General features: G+C 40.5%; 1 protein-coding gene across 2 annotated transcripts; it reads right to left on the bottom strand.

The window, feature by feature from the left end:
- Window positions 1-998: 998 nt before the first annotated feature.
- On the bottom strand, window positions 999-25,495 carry LOC127526028 (uncharacterized). 2 transcript variants are annotated; one of them, XM_051919931.1, is made up of 7 exons: window positions 25,394-25,495; window positions 19,840-19,888; window positions 19,167-19,730; window positions 13,930-14,025; window positions 13,613-13,846; window positions 2,413-2,560; window positions 1,002-1,496 (listed from the first exon to the last, which is right to left on the bottom strand). In XM_051919931.1, exons 3-7 carry the CDS (start codon window positions 19,233-19,235, stop codon window positions 1,444-1,446), a joined length of 600 nt encoding a protein of 199 aa, XP_051775891.1. In that variant the 5' UTR covers window positions 19,236-19,730; window positions 19,840-19,888; window positions 25,394-25,495; the 3' UTR covers window positions 1,002-1,443. The 2 variants fall into 2 exon arrangements, with proteins under 2 accessions (XP_051775890.1, XP_051775891.1); XM_051919930.1 differs by lacking the exons at window positions 19,167-19,730; window positions 19,840-19,888 and having other exon boundaries at window positions 999-1,496; window positions 25,394-25,489.
- Between the last annotated feature and the right edge of the window lie 367 nt (window positions 25,496-25,862).

Below are 25,862 nucleotides of genomic sequence, written 5' to 3'. Positions count from 1 at the left end.
AGGTTTGACAGGGCGAATGGCAGTAAGAAAGCCATTCATTGAAGGATAACACAGGGCCTTGAAATACCAGCTGTGGACCACTGCAGACTGGAAGAAGGTCTTATGGACCAATGAATCCAAATTTGAAATCTTGGGTTCGTCATGCAGGGCGTTTGTACACCGTCAAGTTGATGAAAGGATTGTTCCTCACTGTGTGACACCAGCTGTCAAACATGGAGGAGGGAGTGTGATGGTCTGGGGTTCTTTTGCTGGAGGCAGAGTTGGTGACTTGCACAGAGTGACTGGCATTCTGAATCAAAAGGGGTACCACACAACATGTTATATGGCTGTTATATCAGTTAAAGGTGGCTACTTTGATTGGAATTTGGAATACAATTGTGTACACTTCATGATTCCTTGACCTTTTTTATTTGTTCTATGCCTTGATTTCATGAAACAGTAAGACATTAAACTGCATTCATTTCCATAAAAAATGAAAAAAATTGAGGTGTTCTAATACTTTTGACAGGTAGTGTAATCTTTCAAGCGTGTCCTGCGTCTGCCCAGAAGTTTCCTACCACTTGGACATGCCTGAAACACTTCCTCAGGGAGGCATCCTAGTTAGATGCCTGAACAAGCAGCTCTACTTTGAGCTTCTTCGAAATGTCAACACTCCCCACTCTCTCTCTAAGGCTGAGCCCAGACACCCTGTGAAGGAAACTCATTACTGCCGCTTGTGTCCCTGATCTAGTTCTTTCAATCGCTACCCAATTCTTGTGACCATACATTAGGGTAGGAATGTAGATTGAGCGGTATATCTAGAGTTGTGCCTTTTGACTCAACTCTGTCTTCACCTCGATTGACCGGTACAACATCCACAAGACTGTGGATACTGCTCAGATCTGCCGGTTGATCTCCCACTCCCTTCTTCCCTCATTCATAAACAAGTAGTTTGTTTTATACTGAATAGTGCTACAAAACACAAATGATTTGAAATCAAATTATTAAGGATCCAAAATATAATGGAATATTGGTGTCCAAAACCATGTGAGATATCCTTTTTAACTTTTGTTTCAGATTTCCATCTGGAGAAAACGAGTAACACAGGTGTAGACACGAGAGTAGACAGCAGGCATGTACAAATGGACTGTCTGTAAGTAAGTTAAGTTAAGTTAATTTTTATAGCACCTTTACTTTTGACAAAACTAGTGGGCTGCACATTAAAAAATGTAACATGTCTCAATAAAATGAAAAGATGCAATCTCAACAACAGTCATATTTCTGTGTGGTCAAATACTGTATTAGTAGAAAGCATGAATGCTTTCTGAATAAAGAATGCATAATGAAACGCACAGAAAGCCACAAAATGAAAAACAGAACACAGCTGCCAAATAGCATCAAATTACTTGAAGTAGGCGTTTTAAGGATTTGTCATTTTTAATTAAAAATCACATATTTTGATAGTCAGAACAGAAAGGAAAAAAACATACCAGCATATTTGCACATTCTGTCCATTACTGGTAAAAAAAAAAGGAATTAAAAAATGGTTAGTCTTAAAGTGTGAAAGCCAGATAGGGAAATTTATTTTGCCAGATTCCCAGTACACTCAAATCCACCTCTATAAAAGGACAAGTGTCTGTCCAGTTGCTATGTCTTGGTCATTTCAACAGATATTTTTAGTAATAAAATACATTGAATTAATCATTCCAACAGATGGCCTATCACCAACATTAGCGCTGCTTTTATGAATCCCATACCAAATGGCATATAATAGAAAAATATGCATTGCATTTGCCATTCCAACAGATGGCAGACCACAAACATTTTAAGCAATAAAATGCATTATATTTGTCATTCCTACAGATGGTGCATCACAAACATTAATACTGCTTTTGTGCTCCTCGGAGTGTCACAGTACTACTGTACAGAGCAGTTTTTTTGAAGACTACATCTTTTATTTTGTAAAGATTCTACAAGGCCCTTTTTGGGCCTAGATTGGGCTTGTAATGGGATTTCCCCTCTACTGGGCATTTTTGGAAGTGCTACTGGGATCTGCATGTTTTGAGACATGACAGGTATGATCTGAGTGGCTCAAGTGTTCAGTGGAACCGGGCATTGGCATTTCCACTTACATGTCAAAGAAATGCAGTCAGGATGCCCACCATCTTGATATTGTTCTGGTGCAAGCAGTATTAACATGGCCGAACGATTTATTTGTGTACATTTATCTGTTTGTTGGCATTTTGGAAATGAATAAGGTGAAAACAAAATGCATTGGTTACACTTGAAATCAGCCATCCTATCCATGAAGTTTCACACAACGGTGTTTTCATTGCAGACCACTTAGTGGACACTACTTGCCCCTTTCCTGCTTTACCACATACCTCCACTTTGCTTTATCTGAACGTTGCTATTTGATTTTAGGTAACAAACCCAGATCTGCAGTTTTCTCCACATCGACTCGGAGATGGTTGAAGAAGTCAAGGAAGGCCTTCTGGGTGACACTCAGTAGGAAGTCTGTGTTCTTAGGGGACACTGGGAAGTCTCTCGTCTGTGGAAATGTGCAGAGGGGCTGGTATTTCTGTGTAGAGAATAAAACAGTGCTCTGTACAGCAAAGGCTTTTAACTCATAAAGTATTGAATGTAACTGGATCTTCTAAAAATTAAAAGAAGAGTTTCAGTCTGTGTTCACTGTCGTACTGTAAATTACTAGCATTGAGGGTTTCCCAGTTATTCGCTTTCTTTTCTATATAGCTTTCAATCTCACTCTCCTTTATTTAATGTATACAGTAGAGTCAGAAAGCATCCAGACCTCTTCACTTTGTGTTGTAAATTTAAATTAAATTTGCCATTTTTACCCATTAATCCACACTCACTAATCCATAATAACAAAGTAAACATGCATTCAGAAAGGTTTGGGAAATTGCTCCTTCCTAGAAGCATTCAGACCCTTTACCGTGACCCTCCAAATTAAGCTCAGGCATGTCCAGTTTGCTTTTTTTCTCTTTGAGATGCATCTAGACCTTGACTGAAGTTCACCTGTTGCAAACTGAATTGATTGGACATTGTTTAGAAAGACACACGTCTGTGCATATTCACACTCCATGTCAGGACAAAAACCAACCATGAAGACCAAGGAACTCTGTGTAGACCTCCGCCATCAAATTGTGATGAGACACAGATCAGGGCAAGGGGACCAAACCATTTCTAAAGCTTTATGCGTTTCCAGGAGTACAGTGGCCTCAAGAATTGTGAAATGGAAGAAGTTTGGAACCACCAGAACCTGTCCTAGAGCTAATAAGTGAATAACAAGGCATGTGGGATCTTGGTCAGGGGGATGAAAAAATCCCAATGATCACACTAACAGAGCTTCTAAAGTTCTCAGCTGAGATGGGAGAACTTGTCAGGATGATATCTCAGTAGCACTCCATCAATCAGGTGTTTATGCTAGAGTGGCTAGAAAGAAGTTACTTCTAGGAAGCCATAAAACAATTTAAAGGACTCTGACAGCATGAGGGAAAATGTTATCTGGTCTGAAGAGCAGAAAAACTGAACTCTCTGGGCAGACCTCCAAGCACTATGTCTGGCAAAGACCAAGCACTGCTCATCACCTGCCTAAAACCATCTCTGGGGTGAAACACGGTGGTGGCAGCATCCTGTTATCAGGGAGAGGGAGAGGGAGACTGGTCAGAACTGCAGGAACCACGAATGCAGCCAAACACAGAGAGCTTCTTGAAGACAACCTGCTCAAGTGTGCGCATGACTTCAGACTGGGGTGACGATTCACCTTTCAGCACAGCAATGTCCCAAAGCCTACAGAAAAGACAACGTTGGGGTGGTTTTGGGACAAGTCTTTGAGTGTCCTTGAATGGCTCAGCCGAAGGCCAGAGTTAAACCCCACAGAACATGTGTGGAGAGACATGAAGATGGCCTTTCACAGATGCTTCTCATTCAGTGTATTAGATCTTGAGATGATCTGCCAGGAAGAATGGGATAAACTGGCCAAATTGAAAATATATTTTTTCAATTATAAAGTTGGTGTGTTTGCCCTTGTATGTTTGACTCACAGGGGTTTGACATTCAAGTAGGCATTTAGAGGTATTATGGGGTGGTTAGAAACCGCAAGATCATGAAACTAAGGAGTTGTGAGGGACAGCTGGCATCCACAAATGGCCGGGACACCCAAAAAGATGTAAGGACATGGGGACACAGCAAGTATGGGGCATTGTCTCCTCTTGGACTGCTAGATGGCAGACCCCCTGAGTTGTGGCAGCACCACAGTTTGCCACAGGGTATCATGGGAACAGGAGTTCATGGCCTTCATGGGTGCCAGTAGGGGATTGCTGCGGGGACTGGGGGGCCCTCTTCATGGGGCTCCAGCCTCACTCGGAAGTGCTCCCGGGCCAGACCTTGGGGATACCGGAAGTATTTCCAGGGATATTATCAAAGGAGCTGCCTGCCATAGCTCGGTGAGCCAGAGTCAGGAGGATGGAAGACAAAGCTTGCATGGATAATTGGAGGAGGCAGTGACCAACAGAGAGAAAGAGAAGACAAAGTATTCCTTTGCTGACTGTATTGTGTTTGGTGCTGTGGGAAACACTTGTTGGAAGAGTTTCCCACAAATAAACCTCTCTTTGTGCTTTTACTCTTGTTTCTGAGCCTTTGTGTCTGGTGTTTGGGAAGACAGAGTGCCCCCTGCTGGCCATAGAATGTAAACTAGAACTTCTAAGTGAAAATTTCAAATCTCCCCGATAGACTTTAGGCAGTCAACAAATCTGATCACTTTATGAAAAATATATGGCAAACTGCTATCCTGTTATGCTCTTATGTTACAGGTTTACGTTCCTCCCCTGGCTGGGTTTCAGTTCCTTGATTTATGTCCTTTCAGTTTATTTTTGTGCCATTTATGTATGTTAAGGTTAATTTTGTTAATTATCTGCTTGGTTTTCAGTGCCTTTATTATGTGACTTGTGTTTCGTAGGTGGTCCCTCAAGAGGCAGGACCACCTGCCTATCACCACCAGAGACTGCCATCACCCTTATAAAGGCGAGGTTTTCCCACAATTCCTAGTGGTTCACTTCAAATTCATTAGGGAGTGGTGACTTCTTCTTCTTCTTCTTTTTGATTTCTTGCATTTTGAACCTTCACTTTGGATTTGTGATTTGGACTTGACTGCCCTTTGAATTGTGTGGTGTTTACAATTTCTTTCTGACATTTTTTTTTCTTTGTGCACCAGTGAGCTTCTTTCGTTACAGAGCATTTTTGTGCAGAACAAAATCTTTATTTTATAAAGATGCTGTGTTTGCTCTACTACTAGCTGGGTTTTGATGGTAATACCCCCTTCTATAGGGCATTGTTTGGATGTGTTTTAGAACTCTTTAATGCTTTAAACTCCAGGTTCATAACAAAAGCAGCTTTGGTGGACAACAGCAACCACTATCATCCGCCTGCCTTTTAATTTCCAGCTGCACTCAGGGCTGTGTTTTTGCTCCTACTCTGTTCAATGCTTTAATGGACTGGGCGTTGGGGAAGGTCATGGGTTCAGCAGCTTTTGGAAAAGAAAGATTCACTGATGCTGTGATCTTCACAGAGTCAATGGAGGCTCTGATCGAAACTCTTGAGAGACTGAGCGAGGGGTCTGAGTGTCTGGGCCTGTGAGTGTCCTGATAAAAACCAAGATCCAGGCCTTTAATGACCTCTTGGGCAAAGCCATCAGCAGTGTGTCTATTTGTGGAGAGGGGCGAGTGTCGACCTCATCGAGAGGTTTATTTACCTTGGCAGTGACATTCATGTCTCTGGTGACTCTTCCTATGAAGTCAATAGACGGATTGGGAGAGCATGAGCAGTCAAGAGGTCGCTGGAAAGGGGTGTGTGGCCCTCCCAATATCTATGCAAAAGGACGAAGATCCAAATCTATAGAGTCCTGGTGCTTCCTGTGTTGCTATATGGTTGTGTGGACACTATCCAATGACCTGAGAAGAAGACTGGACTCCTTCAGTACTGTGTCTCTTTGAAGAATCCTTGGGTACTGTCGGTTTGACTTTCAGTTGCTCACGGAGTCCCAAACGAGGCACATTACCTCCATTGTGAGGGAGCGTCAGTTACAGCACTATGGCCATGTGGCACGATTCCCTGAGGGTGACCTGGCTCACAGGATCCTCATTGTTGCCCATGTAACACCTGGCTGCAGCAGATAGAGGGTCATTTCCGGAGGGTGGGACTCGACCCCATATTCAGTGTCAGAGGCCATTCATTTGTTTTTGGTGGAGCTTGGGAGTATTTTTGTTTTATCCATTGGACTTCTGGTTATTTTTTTTGATCACTTGTTTCTGCCTTTGTTTAGAGTGGATTGCCTTTTTAGGCATGTCCTTTTGCCTATTTCTGCTCTTTGGAGCATTTTGCTTGTATTTTTCTATTCCTTCCAATATTCTATTAAATCTAATTATTAAGAATTTCAAAAACAAATGACATCACTTTTCTACATAGTCACCTTCGTTTGCGATGCATTTTTCTCAGCCTCGTACCAACTTTTTAATGCCCAATTACTACTTCTCCCGCCTTCATCATTTCCTCCAAAAATATAAAAGTGCAGAAAATTTTTGAACATCCCTCATACATTTTGAGATATTTAAGTTAGGTTTTGCAGCTAAAATCCCTTTGGGGCCTGCAATGCCAGCCACTGGAGCTTGGATTATGCCCCATTAGGGTGACAAAGGAGACCTGGCCAGTAAAACCTTTTGTGGAGCATTAGGAGATCTCACAACCTTTTGCCATATTTGGGACACCTGGTCTTAACACCGGCAGGGGAGAATGGGAGTCAAATAATCCTGTGATAGGATAAAATGGTCCTTTGTGTTTTATGTGTTGATGAAAGCCCCTAAAATTTTCTACAGAATAAAGTGTGCTCTTGCAAGATTATAGAAGAATGCATTCTTAAAATTGGTAATCTCTATGTATTAGAAACGAATTACGAGCACACGAGAAAAGTAGACACTAAATTTTACTAAGTATTATGATATAAGAGTTAGGATTGAAAAGGCTTATACCTATATATTTTTTATTATTCTGTATGAGCTAGAAACCAACAATAGTTTATTAAGCCAAAGGTTAGACTTGCAAGGGAGTTGGAGAAGGATGGGCCCTTCACTTAGAGAGGGAATGTGAACTCTCTGGCTTTAAATAAAGACCACAAGCTCCAAGGTAGTAGGGAGTAAGGATAGGCCTTGTCCAACAGAAATGATTGACAGAGAGGGGTTCTGACACCCCCTCAGTTAAGAAATATTAGTTGAATTAATTACAGTAGAGGCAAGATCAGAGCAGTGAAATGATTGGAGTCAGATGAGGTTGAATAATGGCTTGTATGATAGGAATTGTAATAAATATAAAAGCTGCCTATGGCTCAGGGCTCATTCCATTCCATCTGAGTTGCACCATACAATAAAACTTGATTCTGCGGTCTGTCCTGAGACTCTGAGTGCCCACTTTGGGGCTGAGGTTAACTGTGCTGCCTAATCTGCTTCAACAAGATCTGTTTTATTTATTTCATTTGTGCAACTCAGAGCCCAAAACAAAATGACAAACATGAAAATAAAACTCGTCAGGTCTTTTTGAACAGGAAGACAGAACACAAATGATTTGATAGATAGATAGATAGATAGATAGATAGATACTTTATTAATCCCAATGGGAAATTCACATTCTTCAGCAGCAGCAGGATAACAACACAGAAATGATACTGGATCATAGGTGCTATATGAATAACTAGCAAAATACCCACGCTTCACAGCGGCGAAGTACTGCTTTAAAATTTTTATTAAGAAGAAAAGTAAACCTTTTTAAACTGAGGGAAAATATACCAATAATTATTTGTTAAGGATCTCTTTGTATACCACGTTGTCAGTTCGGCCCTCCGGTTGTAATATGAACAAGCTGTGTGCTGAGCTTACTCTTGAGCATGCAACGTATAGTTGGCCATGTGAAAAGCAATCTTGCCTCAAATCAATGCCAACCTTTTGTAGGGTCTGTCCCTGAGATTTATTAATTGTCATTGCGAAGCAGAGCCTTACTGGAAATTGGAGGCGTTTGAATTGAAATGGGAGATCAGAGGGTATAATGGGGATGCGAGGAATAAAATCTCTCTCCCCTGAGCCACCGCTGGTAAAATAGTTGCCTCAATTAGGTTCTTTTGCAGACACGTGACCTGAAGTCTCATGCCGTTACAAAATTTCGGTGGCTGTAAGCTTCTCAGTAACATTATTGGTGCCCCAACCTTCAAAATTAGATTATGCTCAGGAGTGCCTGGAAGATTCAGAGTGTGGAGAAACTCTACCAGATAGTGCACCACGTCTTCCACTTCTACAACTGAATCCACATGAACACCGTGGTGAAGCAAGGAAGGGAATGAAGAGACCGAAGCGATGGACGGCCTTATATAGGCAGGCAGGCAGCCAACTACATGGGAGACGTGGGGATGGGAGACCCAACGGCGCCTCACACGGCGACCAAGCTGCAGGCTATGGACGTACAGTATATATGTACGCAAGTAGGATTCAGTTAGCGCTGGGAACCCGCGTACCAGAACCCTCTACAAGAACAGGGCAGTTGGAGCCATTGTTATACATGCTGGCGTAAACGACATAAGGCACCGACAGTCGGAGATCCTCAAGGCAGACTTCACTGCATGAATTAAAGACACAAAGGAGAGGACCCCATCGGCAAAGATATTCATCTCGGGTCCACTCCCTCTCGTCAGACGATCAAACGAGTATTACAGTCGTCTGCTTGGTTTAAACAACTGGCTGCAGGGCTTCTGCAAGAATCAAGACATCGGGTTCATCAACAACTAGGACCTCTTTTGGGAAAGACCGCGTTTTTTTCAAGCGAGATGGCCTGCATCCGAACAGCTTCGGCGCCCGGGTCCTCTCCGAAAACATATCCAAGGTAATTCGTTTATCTTGACTATCTATCTCTGCTTTTAACCCCTTCCGAAATGCCACTCCTGTGTTTGGTCATGATAATTGTTTAAAAAAATCTTCCATAAAAGTGCGCAACATAAATACTGTAATAACCAATCTTAATGCACATAGAAAATCTAGGCAATACGGCATAAACGCCAATAATTTAATTAAAGTTACTACTTTAGATGAACAATGTATTAAAACTGTAAAAACAGATCATAGATTAAACAAAAAATACACAAAGAGCGGCGCTAATAAAAATAACTTAATTCCGGTTCCCTATATCAATAACGCACATAGTATTCATCTCTGCTCCTCCGAAACATTGAATATGGCACTATTAAATATTAGAGCTTTAACTAACAAGACGTTTTTTATCAACGACATTATTGGTGAAAAAAAAATAGATTTTATTGCACTAAGTGAAACGTGGCTTAGCTCAGATGGCGCAGCTGTTTTAATCGAATCTGCGCCTCCAGATTACAGTTTTACTCGTGCTGATCGCCAAGGAAAGAGAGGTGGAGGGCTAGCAAACATTTACTCTAGCAGGTTAAAATGTAAAAATATCAGTTTTGGTAAATTCAAGTCTTTTGAGTATCTCGCCATTATTATTCAGGGAGATTCTCACGTTCTAGTATTATCCGTGTATAGACCTCCAAAATTCAACGCGTCTTTTTTTGAGGAATTCTCTGACTTGATGTCAATCTTAATTACGAACTATGACACACTCTTAATAGTCGGCGACTTTAATTTTCATGTAGATAATCAATGTGACCAAAAAGTAAAAGAATTTATGAACCTCCTGGACTCTTTTGATTTGAGACAGCTCGTTAATCAGCCTACACATAAAGCAGGTCATACGTTAGACTTAGTAATTACTAAAGGACTAAAAGTTGATATAAAGCAGGTCATTGATACGGGTCTTTCAGACCATTTTCTTCTACTTTTTAATATAGAAATAATGATAGAAAACACTCATGAGAAGCATATTGTTAAAAAACGCTTCTTTGACTCATCAGCAACTTTAAAACTTACAAACATTCTAACCAATCAGTCCGTTTATAGTGCCAACTATAATAGCGAGGAGAATGTAAATAGTAAGGTGGAAAGATTTAATACTAAAGTGAGGGCTGCTGTTGACATAGTTGCACCTGAAAAGACAGTTAAAAAATCTTCTAGCATTGTTATACCTTGGAAGACCCAAAGAGTGTCTGATTTAAAGAGAACATGCCGTAGAGCTGAGCGTAAATGGAGGAAGACTAAACTAACTATTGACTATGAGATATTAAAAGTTAAAATAACAGAATACAATAACACAGTCCGTCTTGAGAGGCGCTGCTATTTCTCTAAAATTATAAATAACAATGCTAGTAATCCCAGAGTCTTATTTTCGACAATTGATCATCTGTTAAACCCAGGTAACTCAAAGGAATGCCTCCTAAGTACTTCCAGTAAAACCTGTGAGGCTATCGCTGTATTTTTCAATCAAAAAATTAATGATATTAGAAATAACATAGTATATCTCCCCAACACTAAGGATCCCCCGAAACCCCAGTACTCCATAATAAATAAATTAGAGTCTTTCACTAGGATAGATTTACCTGATTTACATAAAATAATTTCTCAAATGAAACCATCCACCTGTGCCCTTGACCCAATACCAACAAATTTTTTCAAAGAAGTATCGGGCGTGCTTATTGATAATGTTCTTGACATAGTAAATTCGTCATTAGATACGGGGGTCTTCCCAGACTGTCTTAAGACTGCGGTAGTTAAACCCCTACTTAAGAAAAATAATCTCGACCCCTCTGCTCTTGAAAATTATAGACCCATCTCTAACCTGCCTTTCTTAAGTAAAATTCTAGAGAAGGCAGTCATTATGCAGTTAAATGAGCACCTCAATAAACATGCTATTCTTGATAAATTTCAGTCAGGTTTTAGAACAAATCACAGCACAGAAACTGCACTCGTTAAAGTAGTAAATGACTTGCGGGTAAATGCAGACAGAGGCCATTTATCTGTTCTCATCCTCTTAGATTTGAGTGCCGCATTTGACACTATTGATCATAATATTCTTAAGAATCACCTTAGTCAATGGGTGGGCCTCTCTGGCAGTGTCTTAAACTGGTTTGAATCCTACCTGGCAGGGAGAAAATTCTTTGTTAGTTGTGGTAATTATAACTCAAAGACACATGATATTCTATATGGTGTTCCACAAGGCTCTATCCTGGGTCCGCTGCTCTTCTCCATCTACATGCTTCCATTAGGTCAGATTATCTCGGGACATAACGTGAGCTACCACAGCTATGCTGATGACACACAGCTGTATTTATCAATAGCACCTGATGACCCCAAATCTCTTGATTCGCTAACACAATGTCTAACCTGTATCTCAGAATGGATGAATAGTAACTTTCTCAAATTAAATAAAGAAAAAACCGAAATCTTAGTGATTGGCAATAATGGATACAATGAGGCTATTAGAAATAAACTGGATGCATTAGGATTAAAAGTCAAATCAGAGGTAAAAAGCTTAGGGGTAACCGTTGATTGTAATCTGAATTTTAAATCGCATATTAATAAAATCACTAGGACAGCATTTTTTCACCTAAGGAACATAGCAAAAGTTAGACCTCTTATATCATCGAAAGATGCAGAGAAATTAGTTCATGCGTTTGTCTTTAGTCGGCTAGATTACTGTAATGCACTCCTCTCAGGACTCCCCAAAAAAGACATCAATCGTTTGCAGTTAGTGCAGAATGCAGCTGCTAGAATCCTTACCAGGAAAAGAAAATCCGAACACATTTCTCCAGTTTTGATGTCACTACACTGGTTACCTGTGTCATTCAGAATTGACTTTAAAATTCTGCTTATGGTTTATAAAGCTTTAAATAATCTCGCCCCGTCTTATATATCGGAATGTCTGACACCTTATATTCCAAATCGCAACCTCAGATCCTCAACTGAGTGTCTCCTTAGAATTCCAAGAGCAAAACTTAAAAGAAGTGGTGAGGCGGCCTTCTGCTGTTATGCACCTAAAATCTGGAATAGCCTGCCAGTAGGAATTTGCCAGGCTAATACAGTGGAGCACTTTAAAAAACTACTGAAAACACATTACTTTAACATGGCCTTCTCATAACTTCACTGTAATTTAATCCTGACACTCTGTATATCCAATTCATTATAATAACTATTCATTCAAAATTTGTACTAACCCCTACTCTCTCTTCTGTTTCCTTTTCCGGTGTCCTATTGGTGGTGGCTTGTGCCACCACCATCTACCCAAAGCACCATGATGTTCCAACAATGATGGATGGATTAAAAGCCAGAAGTCTGTATAACCATCAGCATCAAGTGACTCCGTGAGAACCCTAACTACAAAGAGGACTATTTCATTTATGTTAGGTAGAATGCCCAAAGGGGACTGGGCGGTCTCGTGGCCTGGAACCCCTACAGATTTTATTTTTTTCTCCAGCTTTCTGGAGTTTTTTTTGTTTTTTCTGTCCACCCTGGCCATCGGACCTTACTCCTTATTATGTTAACTAAGGTTGTCTTATTTTAATTTCTTATTTGTCTTTTATTCTTCTTTTCTTCATTATGTAAAGCACTTTGAGCTACTTTTTGTATGAAAATGTGCTATATAAATAAATGTTGTTGTTGTTGTTGTTACCAAATTTCTTGAAGATGGGCCCATAAGTAACAAAGACCGTTGGAAAGTTCAATAAGGCGGCCGACACTGGCGTCATACCACTGAAATAAGTGCGTACATCGGTTTCGGTTAGTGCAGGGAAGCCACCTACCAAATTTCGTGAAGATGGGGCCATAAATAAGAAAGTATAACATATGACTATTACACATAGAATCTCGAAATGAAACCTGCTTAACTTTTGTAAGCTGTAAGGAATGAGCCTGCCAAATTTCAGCCTTTTACCTACACGGGAAGTTGGAGAATTAGTGATGAGTGAGTCAGTGAGTGAGGGCTTTGCCTTTTATTAGTATAAATAAAGTATTATTATTATTATTATTATTGCTAGGGGGCTTTGCCCCCTGCTTGCTTTGCTCACCAACCCCCAGGCCTGTGCTATGCACCAGCCACTTTGCGTCTCTGCCACTCGCGTATGTGGATTTCACTTTCACCAAACAACAAATCTTTTAATTCCCGCAGATACGCCTCTTCATTGGGAAGAAACACTACTTTTCTCTGATGACAATATGAATTAGACGATCTACAAGTCTCTGACTTAAAGTTTAAAGCCAAACAATATCTACATACTTCTGTCATATCACCTATGTCCATATATTCGATCTCTTTTCACTGTTCCATTATTTCACCAAGTAATTATTTCCTTTTGTTAGCGCTAATGCAATCTTTACTATCAGTTTTTTGAGACTTTCAAATTTTAGTACTTTAATAATCTCTAACCTGCTCTGCATGTGTATTGCACCAAATTTTTTGAATCTCTTTAGGACGTTCTATTTTGTCTTCTACTCTTTGTCTTTTATTTCCTGCCCCAAGCATGGTTAAATCTCTTGGGACAAAGTCTTGTCTTGCTGGACTAGAAATTATCTCTCTGAAAAAGTCTTATCTCGTCCCAGGATTTTTTTTATATAATAGAGAGATGATAATTATCATCATCAACCTAACAAAGTCTTGATAAATTGAAGTCATAACATACCTGAAGAAAACAGATGTGATCTTTTGTCTTGAGGAGCTGCTCGATGTCTCCATTCCTCCTCTCCAGTTCTTGTATCTCTAGCATTAGTTGTCCAATTGTGTCAGTCACCTGCTTCACATTTGACCGCTGCTTCCTCTCAATCATCCCAATTATCTGCACCCTTGTTTGCTTGATGATACAGATCAGCTCATCCAGCATCTTCCCACTCTCCATGATCTCCTTTTGTGCTGCATTCTGGGGGCAGAGACAAAAATCACCTCTGAACGTCCTACCACGAATTGCTTACCTTGCATCAAAAATGAAAAATCTGTTCTTACCTTGATTGATTCCACCTCTTTCCTTAGGAGCTCAAGTTTATTTTGTTGGTCTGCAATAGTCTTTTGTATTTCAGCATGAGTTTTTAGGAGTAGCTTCTGGGACAGAGAATATAGAAGTAGACGAGCATATTATAAATCATTGAGAACCTCATTATGTGTTAAAAAAAAATCCACCCAAAGTATTAATTGTTCATCCATCTTTGCATTCTCTTCACTTGGTTGTTCCATTTCAAGATTGAAACTGCTAAATTCCAAGAGTGTGAAATAGAAGCCCAGAACTTTCCCTGGAAGAGACCGCGGATACAATCACACACACTGGCAACATCATTTCTTTCTAGAGCACATTTTCATACAAGTTGCTCAAAGTGCTTTACAAGATGTCAAAGGAGATAGTTGCATGCAAAGAAAAATTACATTTAGATAAGAATTATGGATGCACAGTATACAAAAGATTAATAATGCACATTTACATACAAAACATAATTAAGAGAAAGGGAGTCCTTAAAATATAGAAGTTTCTAAATGACAGTCCAATGATAAGGTCAGATGGTCAGGGTGGACAGAAAAGAAAAACTCTAGTTAAGCTGGAGGGAAGAAAAGAACAAAATCTGCAGAAACACAACTTTACTCTCACTAGGCCGATTTAAAGTTCTAATTAAGTTACCAACCTGTCTGGAGTAGTAAAGCAGCAGTGCTATTCACTGTCTCGCCATGCCGGCCTCATAGTGACTAACGCTGATAATAATGTGCATGTGGAGGACCACCCTTGTGCTATAATAAGTAGGATATGTAGTTGATTTATAATGTGATTATATCACCCATTTGTAGGAAATACATTCACCTGCTTATGTTCAAAGGCAGAAACAAAGGAAGGGAATTTAATTAGAGAATATACTAAAACAATTGTTCAGAGGAAGAATGCAATAGAAAGCATCTGTAATCATCCAAATACAGACAATAACAAAAAGTGAAAATGGGGAAAAACCTGGCACAAAATGAGCTCTGCCTCATTAAATCTGCAGAATCTTCTCAATATAAGTGCATTAATATGTGCACAAATCTTAATTATTGTAGATCCCCCAGAGGACAGTTGGGCAGAAGTGGAGTCCTTACCCTGACAGGATGCCATAATGGAAGGATGGACTAAATGGGGACAATACCTGGTCAGGACACCTTATAATCCCCATCCTGGTTGAGTACATGAACCGTCAGGAGAACATGGCAGGCAGAAGTTCATCCCCCCACTTTAATAGATGGCAGTGTCTCTGACATCAAGTCCCAGTTTGGACACCCGCAGGGCTTCATGGGAGTGGGAGTCTGGAGTAGCAGCTCTGTAGGGGTCTCTGGAGAACGATAGAGTCCACTGCTGGGGGAGGAGCTCCCTGGCTTTCTCATAACCAGGAAGTGCTTCCAACCTGGCTACGTCACATCACCAGAAGTACTCCAGGGTCCTCAATAAAAGAGACCACCATGCTGCATTGTCTAGAAGAACTCCTCAAATGGAGAAATAGTAGCAGTGCCATGGAGAGACAGAGAAAGAGAGAAAGAAACAGTGTTGAACTGTTATACAAGGTATTTGTGTAATAAAACCCGTTTATTTGAACCCAGGGCTGTGGCACTGACCTAGCCTATATAATCACAAATGCATGCCAGAGGGTAGCCTTGCAGGCTCACTTAAGGTACATGATACCACCCCAGGATGAGAGGGGGTGTTGTTGCTAACAGTCTTGTCTGTTTTTGCCCTCCCTCACTGCCTCAAGAAACCGCCTCTTGAGAGCAACAAAGTCAAGGAAGCCCTGATTCTTCCAATCCACCCAGTATAAAAGGAAGACGTCTCCTAGAAGCAGGTGGTGTCACATTTTCAGACCAGACCACAGCAGTAAAGACTTAAGAGATAAAACCAGAAAAAGTGTTACCAGAGCACTGATGAAAAGAATTCCTCCCTAGCTACAAGTGTAAATTTTTGTTGATTTTCTTAATTTTTTGGAATTTATTGATGTTCTTCTGCTTGACCCCCAAAGCATTTGGTTTTGGCCCTTCTACAAAAAAACCAAAAAAAAAACAAAACGAAAAGAAAAAACCATAGACATATAATACAAGAACATTTATTTATATAGCACATTTTCATACAAATGGTGCAACTCTAAGTGCCTTTTATATATTGTGGCAGACTGGGATGCCCCTTCAGCATATGTTCCAGGGGAGCAAGCATGGGAGACCCAATACCTCCCCCTGGACACTAGATGGCAGCCTCCCTGGGTTGCAGCGGTGCCTTGGACTCCCACAGGGCTTCATGGAAGTTGGAGTTTGGTGCAGCCCTGTTGGGTTCCGCAGGCACCGCCAGGGGGTGCTGCAGCATGAACTGCTGGGCCCTTGTGGTCAGTATTTTCGCCACACCCAGAAGTGCTGCCGGGACTCGGCAATCAAGCACCTGGAGCATTTCCGGGTGCCTAATAAAAGGAGCAAGTGGCCACCAGTCAGTGCCAGAGTTGGAAGGAGGAGGACGAGGTTGCCTGGGATGAGTGGTGGAAGAAGAAGAAAAGTGTGCTTTACTTTGTGTGGTGCTTTACTTTAGTTTTGGGACTGTGTTGGGGCTGAGGGACACGAGGAAGATGTGGACCTCAGCTGAAGAAAATAAGCATTTTGTTGATTTTAGCATGCCTCTGTTGTCAGTCTGTGCCGGGTCAGTAGCATATATAGCACCTTTTATCACAATACACACACACACACACACACACACACACACACACACACACACACACAGGGTGAGCCAAAAAGTACCATATTTCAAACGTTTATTCTACAAAAATGCTACAAGACAAAGTAAATTTCATTACGACACAAGAAAGAGGTATACAAAATATTTTTTTAACTGCATTTTAAAAATGATGTCTTCAAGGTGTTGGCCATCATTAGTGAAACACTCTACGAGACGATTTCTGAACGCTCGCATGACTCGTTTAGGCCATTTCAAAGAGAATAGCAGCGATTTTGTGGCAAATAGTGGCCTTGAGGGCTTCAAGGTTTTGAGGTAGGTGTGTGTATACCTTCGACTTGAGAAGAAATTGTATGGAGCGAGATCAGGCGAATGTGAAGGCCACCCGACATTGCTGCGCAGGGAGATCAGCTTCCCCAGAAAGATCTCCCACAAAACTTACATGGATCCGCACCATATGAGCTGTTGCTCCATCCTGTTCAAATCAGGCATCCACCACATGCATTTGTTTCAGTTGGGGCCTCAAAAAGTTTTCTAGCATTTCGATGTAACATTCTGAAGTGACAGTGACTGTAGCTCCCCCCTCCTCAAGAAAGTAATGGCCTACAATGTCAAATTCTGCACCCCAAACTGTAATATGCTCACAGTGCAGGGGTCTCTGATGAAGTTCACGAGGGTTGGTTTCAGCCCAATAGCGAAGGTTTTGCTTATTTACTCATCCATTCAAATGGAAATGTGTCTCGTCGCTGCACATGACGATGGCATCTCGATGAATGGTTTGCAGAATGTTCATGCACAACTCTCTACGGGTCTCCCAGTCTCTCTCAGTGAGTTCCTGCACTACCATCATTTTTTATGGATGGAAATTAAGGTCATCATGCAAAATCAAAGATGTGCTGGAAATGCCTAAGGCAGAAGCGAGCTGAACGTCTAGGAGACTGCAAAATGGATGCCCTTACAGCTTGGATGTTTTCAAGTGTTTGTACAGTCCGAGGACGGCCTGGAGATTTTCTGTTCACTGTTGTATCCATCTGTCTAAATTTAGCCATCCACTGAAGATGTGTTTTCCGATTTGGGATGTCATTGTTAGGAGGAATGCTGAAGTGTGTTGGGAAGGCGCATTGCGTAGTGATAATGGATTCGTTGTTTTTGAAGAACGCTTCGACAGTGAAAGTACGGTGCACACCGGACCAAGGCATGTGGCCGACTGAAAACTACAAGGGATCGCCTATCAAAGGACCTCCAGCCCACACCCCAACCCACTCGGCTGCCTCTACCTCGCACAATAACCTTGAGAAAGGTGGCACTTCATTTTGGCTCACCCTGTGTGTGTGTGTGTGTGTGACCTCGTCACTGTATTTCACTTTATATGTATTTAATTAACAACTTATATATTTTACAACCAGTAGGGTGTGCCACTAAACCAAAGCTACAGACACAATGTCATTCAATATAAATAAAGATCAAGGTTAATTTGTTTTGTCGTCACCATCCCTTCCAAGTGAACGTAGCCAATAAACACACAGCACAGTGCTCTTCTACTCCTTTGGCTCCCCTGTTGAGGGTCTTCTTGCCTCCTGACTCACCGATTAGATGCAGCGGACTTCTTTTAAACCGAACCCGGGAATGCTTCTGGTGTCACAGCATACAGAAACTCGTTCACTCTTCTCCTGACAGCACCCTCTGCTGGCACCAAAGGACCCCAACAGGGCTGCTATTCATACACCGCAACTCCCATGCAACCCTCCGAGAGTCATAACTGGGACCAACTTGGAGGGACATTGCCACCTATTATTTGGGAGAATGAACTGCCTCTGGCATCTATCCTTGCCCAGTGCATCCATTAGCTTTTTAAGCTACAAATTTCAGAAATGTAACCACAGTGAGTGTAAAAGATCTGATGGCTGCCTATGTCTATAACTTCTGAGAATATACTGTTGGAGACTCTAAGGGATGTAAAGTGGGATCTATGAAACGTTCTCACACTCATCTGGTCGCACTGCAATCAAAGCCACCTGAAGAGCCCCTTTACGAAGGGCTGCAGCGGGCATTTTTAATCTGACTGGGATAAGGATCACAAACCATCCCAGCCTGGTTTTGGTTCCTTCTGTGCTGTCCTCCCATTATGGCCTGCCAGCCGGCTGGGAATGGACTCATTACTCTCCGTCCCAATCAGAACGCCAGTGTACTCGCTTTGTCACCTACAATATGTATACAGTATGTACTGTAAATCTTTACAACTTTGCTGCATTATTTTTTCTTTTTTGTTTTCCCTGGATAATCTTTTGTGCATCCTTCAGAAGTCGTGTTGAATCTGAAGTTAACTTTTGTACATGTGCCTTTTGTTCCAGTTTTTTTTTTTCATTTTCAATGTCTTCATTTGTCAGATTTTGTTATTGTTTGTATTTGAATGACTGCAGATGCTTTGTATTGCATTCTTGGATTAAATCGGGGTGGGCATCGTTGGTGATTAGGAGGGGAGGAAATTAATAATGAGAATCCTGGAATAAAAAGCAGTTACCTCTATCTCTGCCCATTTCACATCGATATGGACCATGTTGTGATTTCGATGGTTCGTCACTGAACACATGAGGCAAACACATGTCTGGTCATTCCTGCAGAACAGCTCCAGATGCCTTGTATGCTTTGTACATATCTGGTCTTCTAGGTGGTGCACGGGTTCCACCTAAGAATGCTTCTTCAAAGCTGATGCTGCAAAGTGAGGCTGGAGATGCTCCTCACAGAAAGATGCAGGACATGTCAAACAGGATTTAACAGCTTTGAACTTCCTTTCAGTGCAAGAGTCACAGGAGACATCACCAGGAAGTGCGTAGATTTGGTTAGATTAGATCTGGGCCTTTTTGAAACTTTGGATTATTTCTTCAAAGTGCCTGTTAACAAGAAGTTCAGGTCTGTTTTGAAAAGTTTTTCTGCACAGTAGACAAGACAAGACCACTCTGGTCTCAGTATTGCGTAATGCAGTCCAGGCAGAAGTTGTGTCCACATGGGATAGTGACCGGCTTGGTGAAGACATCCTTGCAGACAGGGCAAGAGAAGCAGGCTCCAGATAGACCCTGCAGTGGGACTGTGGGACCAAAAGAGAGAGGAGATGAAAATTGAGGTTGAAACATCTTGACTCTTTAATTAGAGATACTTTTCTGTCCTTGCTGAGAAGCATCAGGCTGTCATCTTACTTGTTTCCCACCCCTCTTCTTCCTGCTTCTGAAATCCTTGAACCTGATCCTTCAAGAAAAATTACAGATTTTGTATGAACCGGATGCACAAATCATTAATAGCACTGTGAGCCACTGATCAGACAAGGATTAGGCATTTATAATAGAAGTATAGAGTACAAGCCATTGAAAAATTAAACTGAAAAGTAGAAGGTGAAATTGACTATTAAAAGATGAAAAATAGAAAACACAATATTCTAATGCTTCCTCATTATCCAATTCTAATCCATTCCTTAAAAAAAAAAAATAAAAAAAAATTGTAATATAAAAAAAAAAAACAGTTTCCTACTACAGTATTTTAAATTGGGGAAAAAAAGTCTGAATTAGCCACCCTAATCCGTGATGTTCATAAGAAACATGATGATCAACTCCATGAGGCAGAAGTACATCATAAACAAAAATCGAATATTTGAAATATTAAAATGTGAACTTCACTTTAATTGAAAGTTAAAAGTCGAACTTGGGGTCCCCAGCTCCAGCTCTGGAGGACCGCAGGTTTTCATTTGAACCGTTTTCTTTATTAATGACTTTTTTTTTGCTGCTAATTAATGTCTTTTGATTTCATTGTAATTGATTTTCTCTTGAAGACTTAGACTCCTTAATTGTTTCTTTTTCATTCATTAGCAGCCAAGCAATAACAAGATACAAAATGAGCCAAAACATGACCAGAAAGCTGTGTTCATCATACAATAACTGAAAATAAAGAAAGACGACGGTCTCAGGAATGTTGATCTGTTCAGGTCCACAAAACATTTGAACAGTACTCTTAGAAAAGAGAAAAATCAACCATTTCAGAAATGTTTGCTATTGCACAATGAGAGCAGCAGACCAATACATTTTATTTATTTATTTATTTAGCACTTTAAAAACAACATCAGAGCAGGCCAAAGTGCTATACAATAAAACCCAACATATCAGACACACAGTAACCAAAGGGTAAAAGAAACAGAAACACATAAGAGCTGAAGAAATTCATAATAAAAAAGTACACAGATAGTCAACATATCACACAGAGTTAAAGGCCAGGTAATAAAAATGTGTTTTTAAATAAGATTTAAAGACAGCAAGTGAAGGAGCCTACCTAAAGTGCAACGGCAAATCGTTCGAGTTTTGGAGCTGCAACTGAAAAAGCCTGATCAACTCGGAGTTTGCATCGTGTCTTAGGAACACGTAAAAGCACCTGCTGACCTGAGAGAGCGAGACGGTACATAAAGGTGCAGCAATTCCAACAAATAAAATGGGGCACAACCATTTAAGGATTTAAAAACAAATACAAGGATCTTAAAATGGATTCGAAAATGAACTGGAAGCCAGTGAAGGGAAGCCAGAATTGGGGTAATGTGCTTTTGCTTGCTTGTACCAGTTAAAAATCGAGCAGTGGCATTTTGCACCAGCTGTAGGTGAGCAATGGAAGCCTGGTTAATTCCAAAAAGAAGCGCATTGCAGTAATCTAGACGAGAGGTTATAAAAGCATGTATCACTGTTTCAAGGTTGTATTTTGATGATAATAATAATAATACATTTTATTTATATAGTGCCTTTCCCATGCTCAAACAGGCTTGATTTTTGACAGCCACCTCAACTGGAAAAAGCAAGATTTTACCACTGCGTTCACATGGCTATCAAGTTTTAAAGTAGAATCCTATTTCTCAAATTGAGCCACATTGGAAAGGTCAATGCAGGGGGTCTGCTGGTGCCATTGGGTCTAAATAGCATGACTTCTTTCTTGTTCTCATTAAAATTAAAGAACGGGTTTAATTAACAACTGGTTGGAGTGAAATTGGTTAGAGTTTGAGGCCCTGACTTTGTTGGTCTTCTGTTGGCTCCCTCACTTCACATTTAATTTCTGTTTGGGTGCCATTTAAGGAGGGAAATAAAGCAATTCAGAGGAATAATGAAGAAATTCAAGGGAACAAACCTTAAAAAAACAAGTTAATTAAAATGAAAGGTAAAGGAGTTAATTAGCAGCAAAAACTGATCACCAATTAGGAATAGAGTTAGAATGAAAACTTGCAGCCACTGTTGCCCTCCAGGACCAGAGCTGGAGACCCCTGGTCTAAATGTTCTCAATTGTAATAGAAATTTGTCATTTTCAGCCTCTGATAGAGATCCATAGAGGGTGTGGCAGACGGCCAGGACCCATGCCCTGCCGGGACGCCCTTTTGTCACTGGATCTGGAGGAGCAGCCATGGGAGCCACGCTACGTCCCTTGGAACCTCCCACATAATCACGTGAATTGACTGTGAACGCAGTACGTAGAAAACAAGGAAGAGCCCCAAAGAGCGCTGAAGAAAACATTCATTACACAATTGAGAAGGCAGCAAAACAATAAGAAGCAAGCGAGTGACGCATACAAGCATATTCATAAGTGCAGCTAAGGCGGAAACAAAGCACGGTGTAAACCGTAAGTTTAAATTAAAGTTTGGCAAGATAGCTTTTCTCCTGTACAACTATACGTTGCATTCTCAACAGTAAGCTTGCACGACTTGGTCATATTACAACCGGAGTGCTGAACTGACAACGTGGTATACAAAGAGAACTATAACAATCGTAATAAACGAACAATAAAACAATACAGAACCGCTAAGCAAGGAGAAAGGACGGCCTTATATGGCGTTCATTTATAAAACAGCAGACAGGCTGTGTAAAGGCAGCTTCACAAAAAAACAAATCCTTAACAAATTGTTATTGGTATATTTTCCCTCAATTTAAAAAGGTTTTCTTTTCTTCTTAATTAAAATTTAAAAGCAAGATTGTGATTCAGACTACGAATGCCGTGAATGTAATTACCCCGATCTACATGCTGGCAAATAAACGAACCACACGCGGTGGCGCAATGTTAGGGGCTTCGCCTCTAGCGCTGACGTCCGAGGTTCGATTCCCGTAAGCGAGTGCAGCGAGTGTGTACGCCTGATGAGCCAAGAATTAAGGCGAAACACGTGTTGCGTACTCTTTGCATTATTTGACAGTAAACTATTTTCCACCATTCTATGATCTGCTTCTCACAACTGAAGGCACCGTGGCGTATGTTAGCTGACTTGCTGGCCAACCATAAGCGTTACCTGGTAGGTAACCACCCATACAATCAGATTGTGATTCAGACTACGAATGCCGTGAATATATATATACGGAAAGTATTCAGACCCCCTTAAATTTTTCACTCTTTGTCATATTGCAGGCATTTGCTAAAATCATTTAAATTAATTTTTTCCCTCATTAATGTACACACAGCACCCCATATTGACAGACAAAAAAAATAATTTTTGAAATTGTTGCCATGCTTCACTGTGGGGACTGTATTGGACAAGTGATGAGCAGTGCCTGGTTGTCTCCACACATACCGCTTAGAATTAAGGCCAAAAAGTTCTATCTTGGTCTCATCAGACCAGAGAATCTTATTTCTCACCATCTCAGAGTCCTTCAGGTGTCTTTTAGCAAACTCCATGCGGGCTGTCATGTGTCTTGCACTGAGGTATGTGTGGAGACAACCAGGCACTGCTCATCACTTGTCCAATGCAGTCCCCACAGTGAAGCATGGCGGTGGCAGCATCATGCTGTGGGGGTGTTTTTCAGCTTCAGGGACAGGACGACTGGTTGCAATCGAGGGAAAGATGAATGCGGCCAATGTACAGGGATATCCTGGACAAAAACCTTCTCCATAGTGCTAAGGACCTCAGACTGGGCCGAAGGTTTACCTTCCAACAAGACAATGACCCTAAGCACACAGCTAAAATAACGAAGGAGTGGCTTCACAACAACTCTGTGACTATTCTTGAATGGCCCAGCCAGAGCCCTGACTTAAACCCAATTGAGCATCTCTGGAGAGACCTAAAAATGGCTGTCCACCAACGTTTACCATCCAACCTGACAGAACTGGAGAGGATCTGCAAGGAGGAATGGCAGAGGATCCCCAAATCCAGGTGTGAAAAACTTGTTGCATCTTTCCCAAGAAGACTCATGGCTGTATTAGCTCAAAAGGGTGCTTCTACTAAATACTGACCAAAGGGTCTGAATACTTAGGACCATGTGATATTTCAGTTTTTCTTTTTTAATAAATCTGCAACAATTTCAAAAATTCTTTTTTTTGTCTGTCAATATGGGGTGCTGTGTGTACATTAATGAGGAAAAAAATTAATTTAAATGATTTTAGCAAATGGCTGCAATATGACAAAGAGTGAAAAATTGAAGGGGGTCTGAATACTTTCCGTACCCACTGTATGTATATATATATATATATATATATATATATATATATATATATATGCATATGTATATATATATATATATATATATATATATATATATATATATATATATATATATATATATATATATGGTATATATATGTCGATATGTATATGTGGATGTGTATATGTATGTATATATATGTATATGTAGATATGTGTATATGTAGATATGTATATATATATGTATATATATGTAGATATGTATATGTATATATATGTTTACATAACCTCTTTAACACACTACTTCTCCGCTGCGAAGCGCGGGTATTTTGCTAGTCCGTAATAAAGGTTGAAAATTTAAAAACATCATATTCATAACCACTGACCTTGAAATAGTCTAAAATGATATCACTCATGCTTAAGTTTGAAATTTGGGAGTGGCTCTTGAAGGGAAAGAATCAAATATCAGAAATATCATGGTCATGAATCACAACCTCTAAATAGCTTAAAACACCATTTTTTCAAATTTTTGTGAAAAAGAGTAACATGTAGCCCTAGTGTCCCATTAGGAGTTGAACCCTTGGGGTCGGCTAATGCACAACTGCAAGTCCTTCTGTCCTGTTAAAGACACTTACTGTCACACCCTTTGTCATAAGGGTATAATTTCCTATGCAAAATATGGCCCCAAAAGTGCCTAAAAATGAGGGTTTTCCCAAGTCCAGGAAGACAAACATTATGGGGGAGACCCCAAAAAGCTCAGCGTTGTGCATAAGTAGACATCAAGATGAGTCAAACAATACATCATATATGGGGGTTGTCTCATTCTGATGAGTCGGACAAAGAAAAAATCAGAACGGATTTCAAAGCATCTCACAGTAATTGTTAAGAAGCAATAATGAATTCCTAGACCACCAGCAAACCACCAAACAAGTTTCCCATATATCACCGAGCCAACCCCTAAATGCTAGTGTTTACCAGCCTTTCTCATAGTGAGTTGGCCCTGCCAGGGACTGGCACCTCATTCAGGACAACTTCTTCTGTTTTACCCAATGCTGCCTGACTTGTCTGCCACAACCAAACCCTAAATTTGATTAAGCAAGTTAAACCAAAAAAGTTTATGTTATGTATTTAACACATCACAAAAGGTCTTAGGTGAAAATCTCTTCATCCCACTTGGAGTACAGCAGTAGTAGAAATGCCAGCCTGTCTGTCCAAGAGAGTTTCTTGGAGGCAAATCAAAATTTAGCTGGCCTGAACAATGTTCATGAATGAAAATTAAAGACACAGGGATATTTTTTCTGTTTATTTAACAGAAACAAAATTGTTACCTTTTTCTCCTCATCACTGCTTTGTTCTGGTGCAAGACTTAAATTTGGAACACCAATGTTAATGGATGATCGCAGATTTCTTTGGAACATCGAGCTGAAAATGCTGAAGAGAGAAGCACAAGATTACACTTTGCGCCTTTAAAGTTTTCATGAAAATCTTTGCTTCTTTCCCAAATTTATTCTCATTATAATTTTTTTTTTAATCAGGTTGGCTGAGAAAAAAAAAAATGAATGTATGCCTTTAAATATGGCAATTCACAAAAAAATCAAGAGAGACTGTGCAAATTTAACAGACAACTGAAAAGAATTTGTGCTTTATCAGAGAAATACAAACTCTTGCTGATACTGTCTGTCAGCAAGAGTGAAAGGGAAGGTCTACAGGACCAGTGAGACCAGCTATGTTATATGGGTTGGAGAAGGTGGCACTGACCAGAAAGCAGGAGACAGAGCTGGAGGTAGCAGAGTTAAA

This window comes from Erpetoichthys calabaricus, chromosome 16 (assembly GCF_900747795.2).
Source record: "Erpetoichthys calabaricus chromosome 16, fErpCal1.3, whole genome shotgun sequence".
Lineage (NCBI taxonomy): Eukaryota > Metazoa > Chordata > Cladistia > Polypteriformes > Polypteridae > Erpetoichthys > Erpetoichthys calabaricus.
The sequence above is the reverse complement of the archived record's forward strand: the minus strand, read 5'-3'. Positions and strand labels throughout refer to the sequence as shown.

Bases quoted from the DNA above. Each gene is read 5' to 3' on its own strand.
- LOC127526028 (XM_051919930.1), bottom strand. From the start codon at position 25,483: ATGTTCCAAAGAAATCTGCGATCATCCATTAACATTGGTGTTCCAAAT. The intron at 13,847-13,929 runs GTAAGAACAGAT...CTCTGCCCCCAG, and splicing joins AAGAGGTGGAATCAATCAAG to AATGCAGCACAAAAGGAGAT. The intron at 2,561-13,612 runs GTATGTTATGAC...TTCTCTACACAG, and splicing joins ATCACATCTGTTTTCTTCAG to AAATACCAGCCCCTCTGCAC.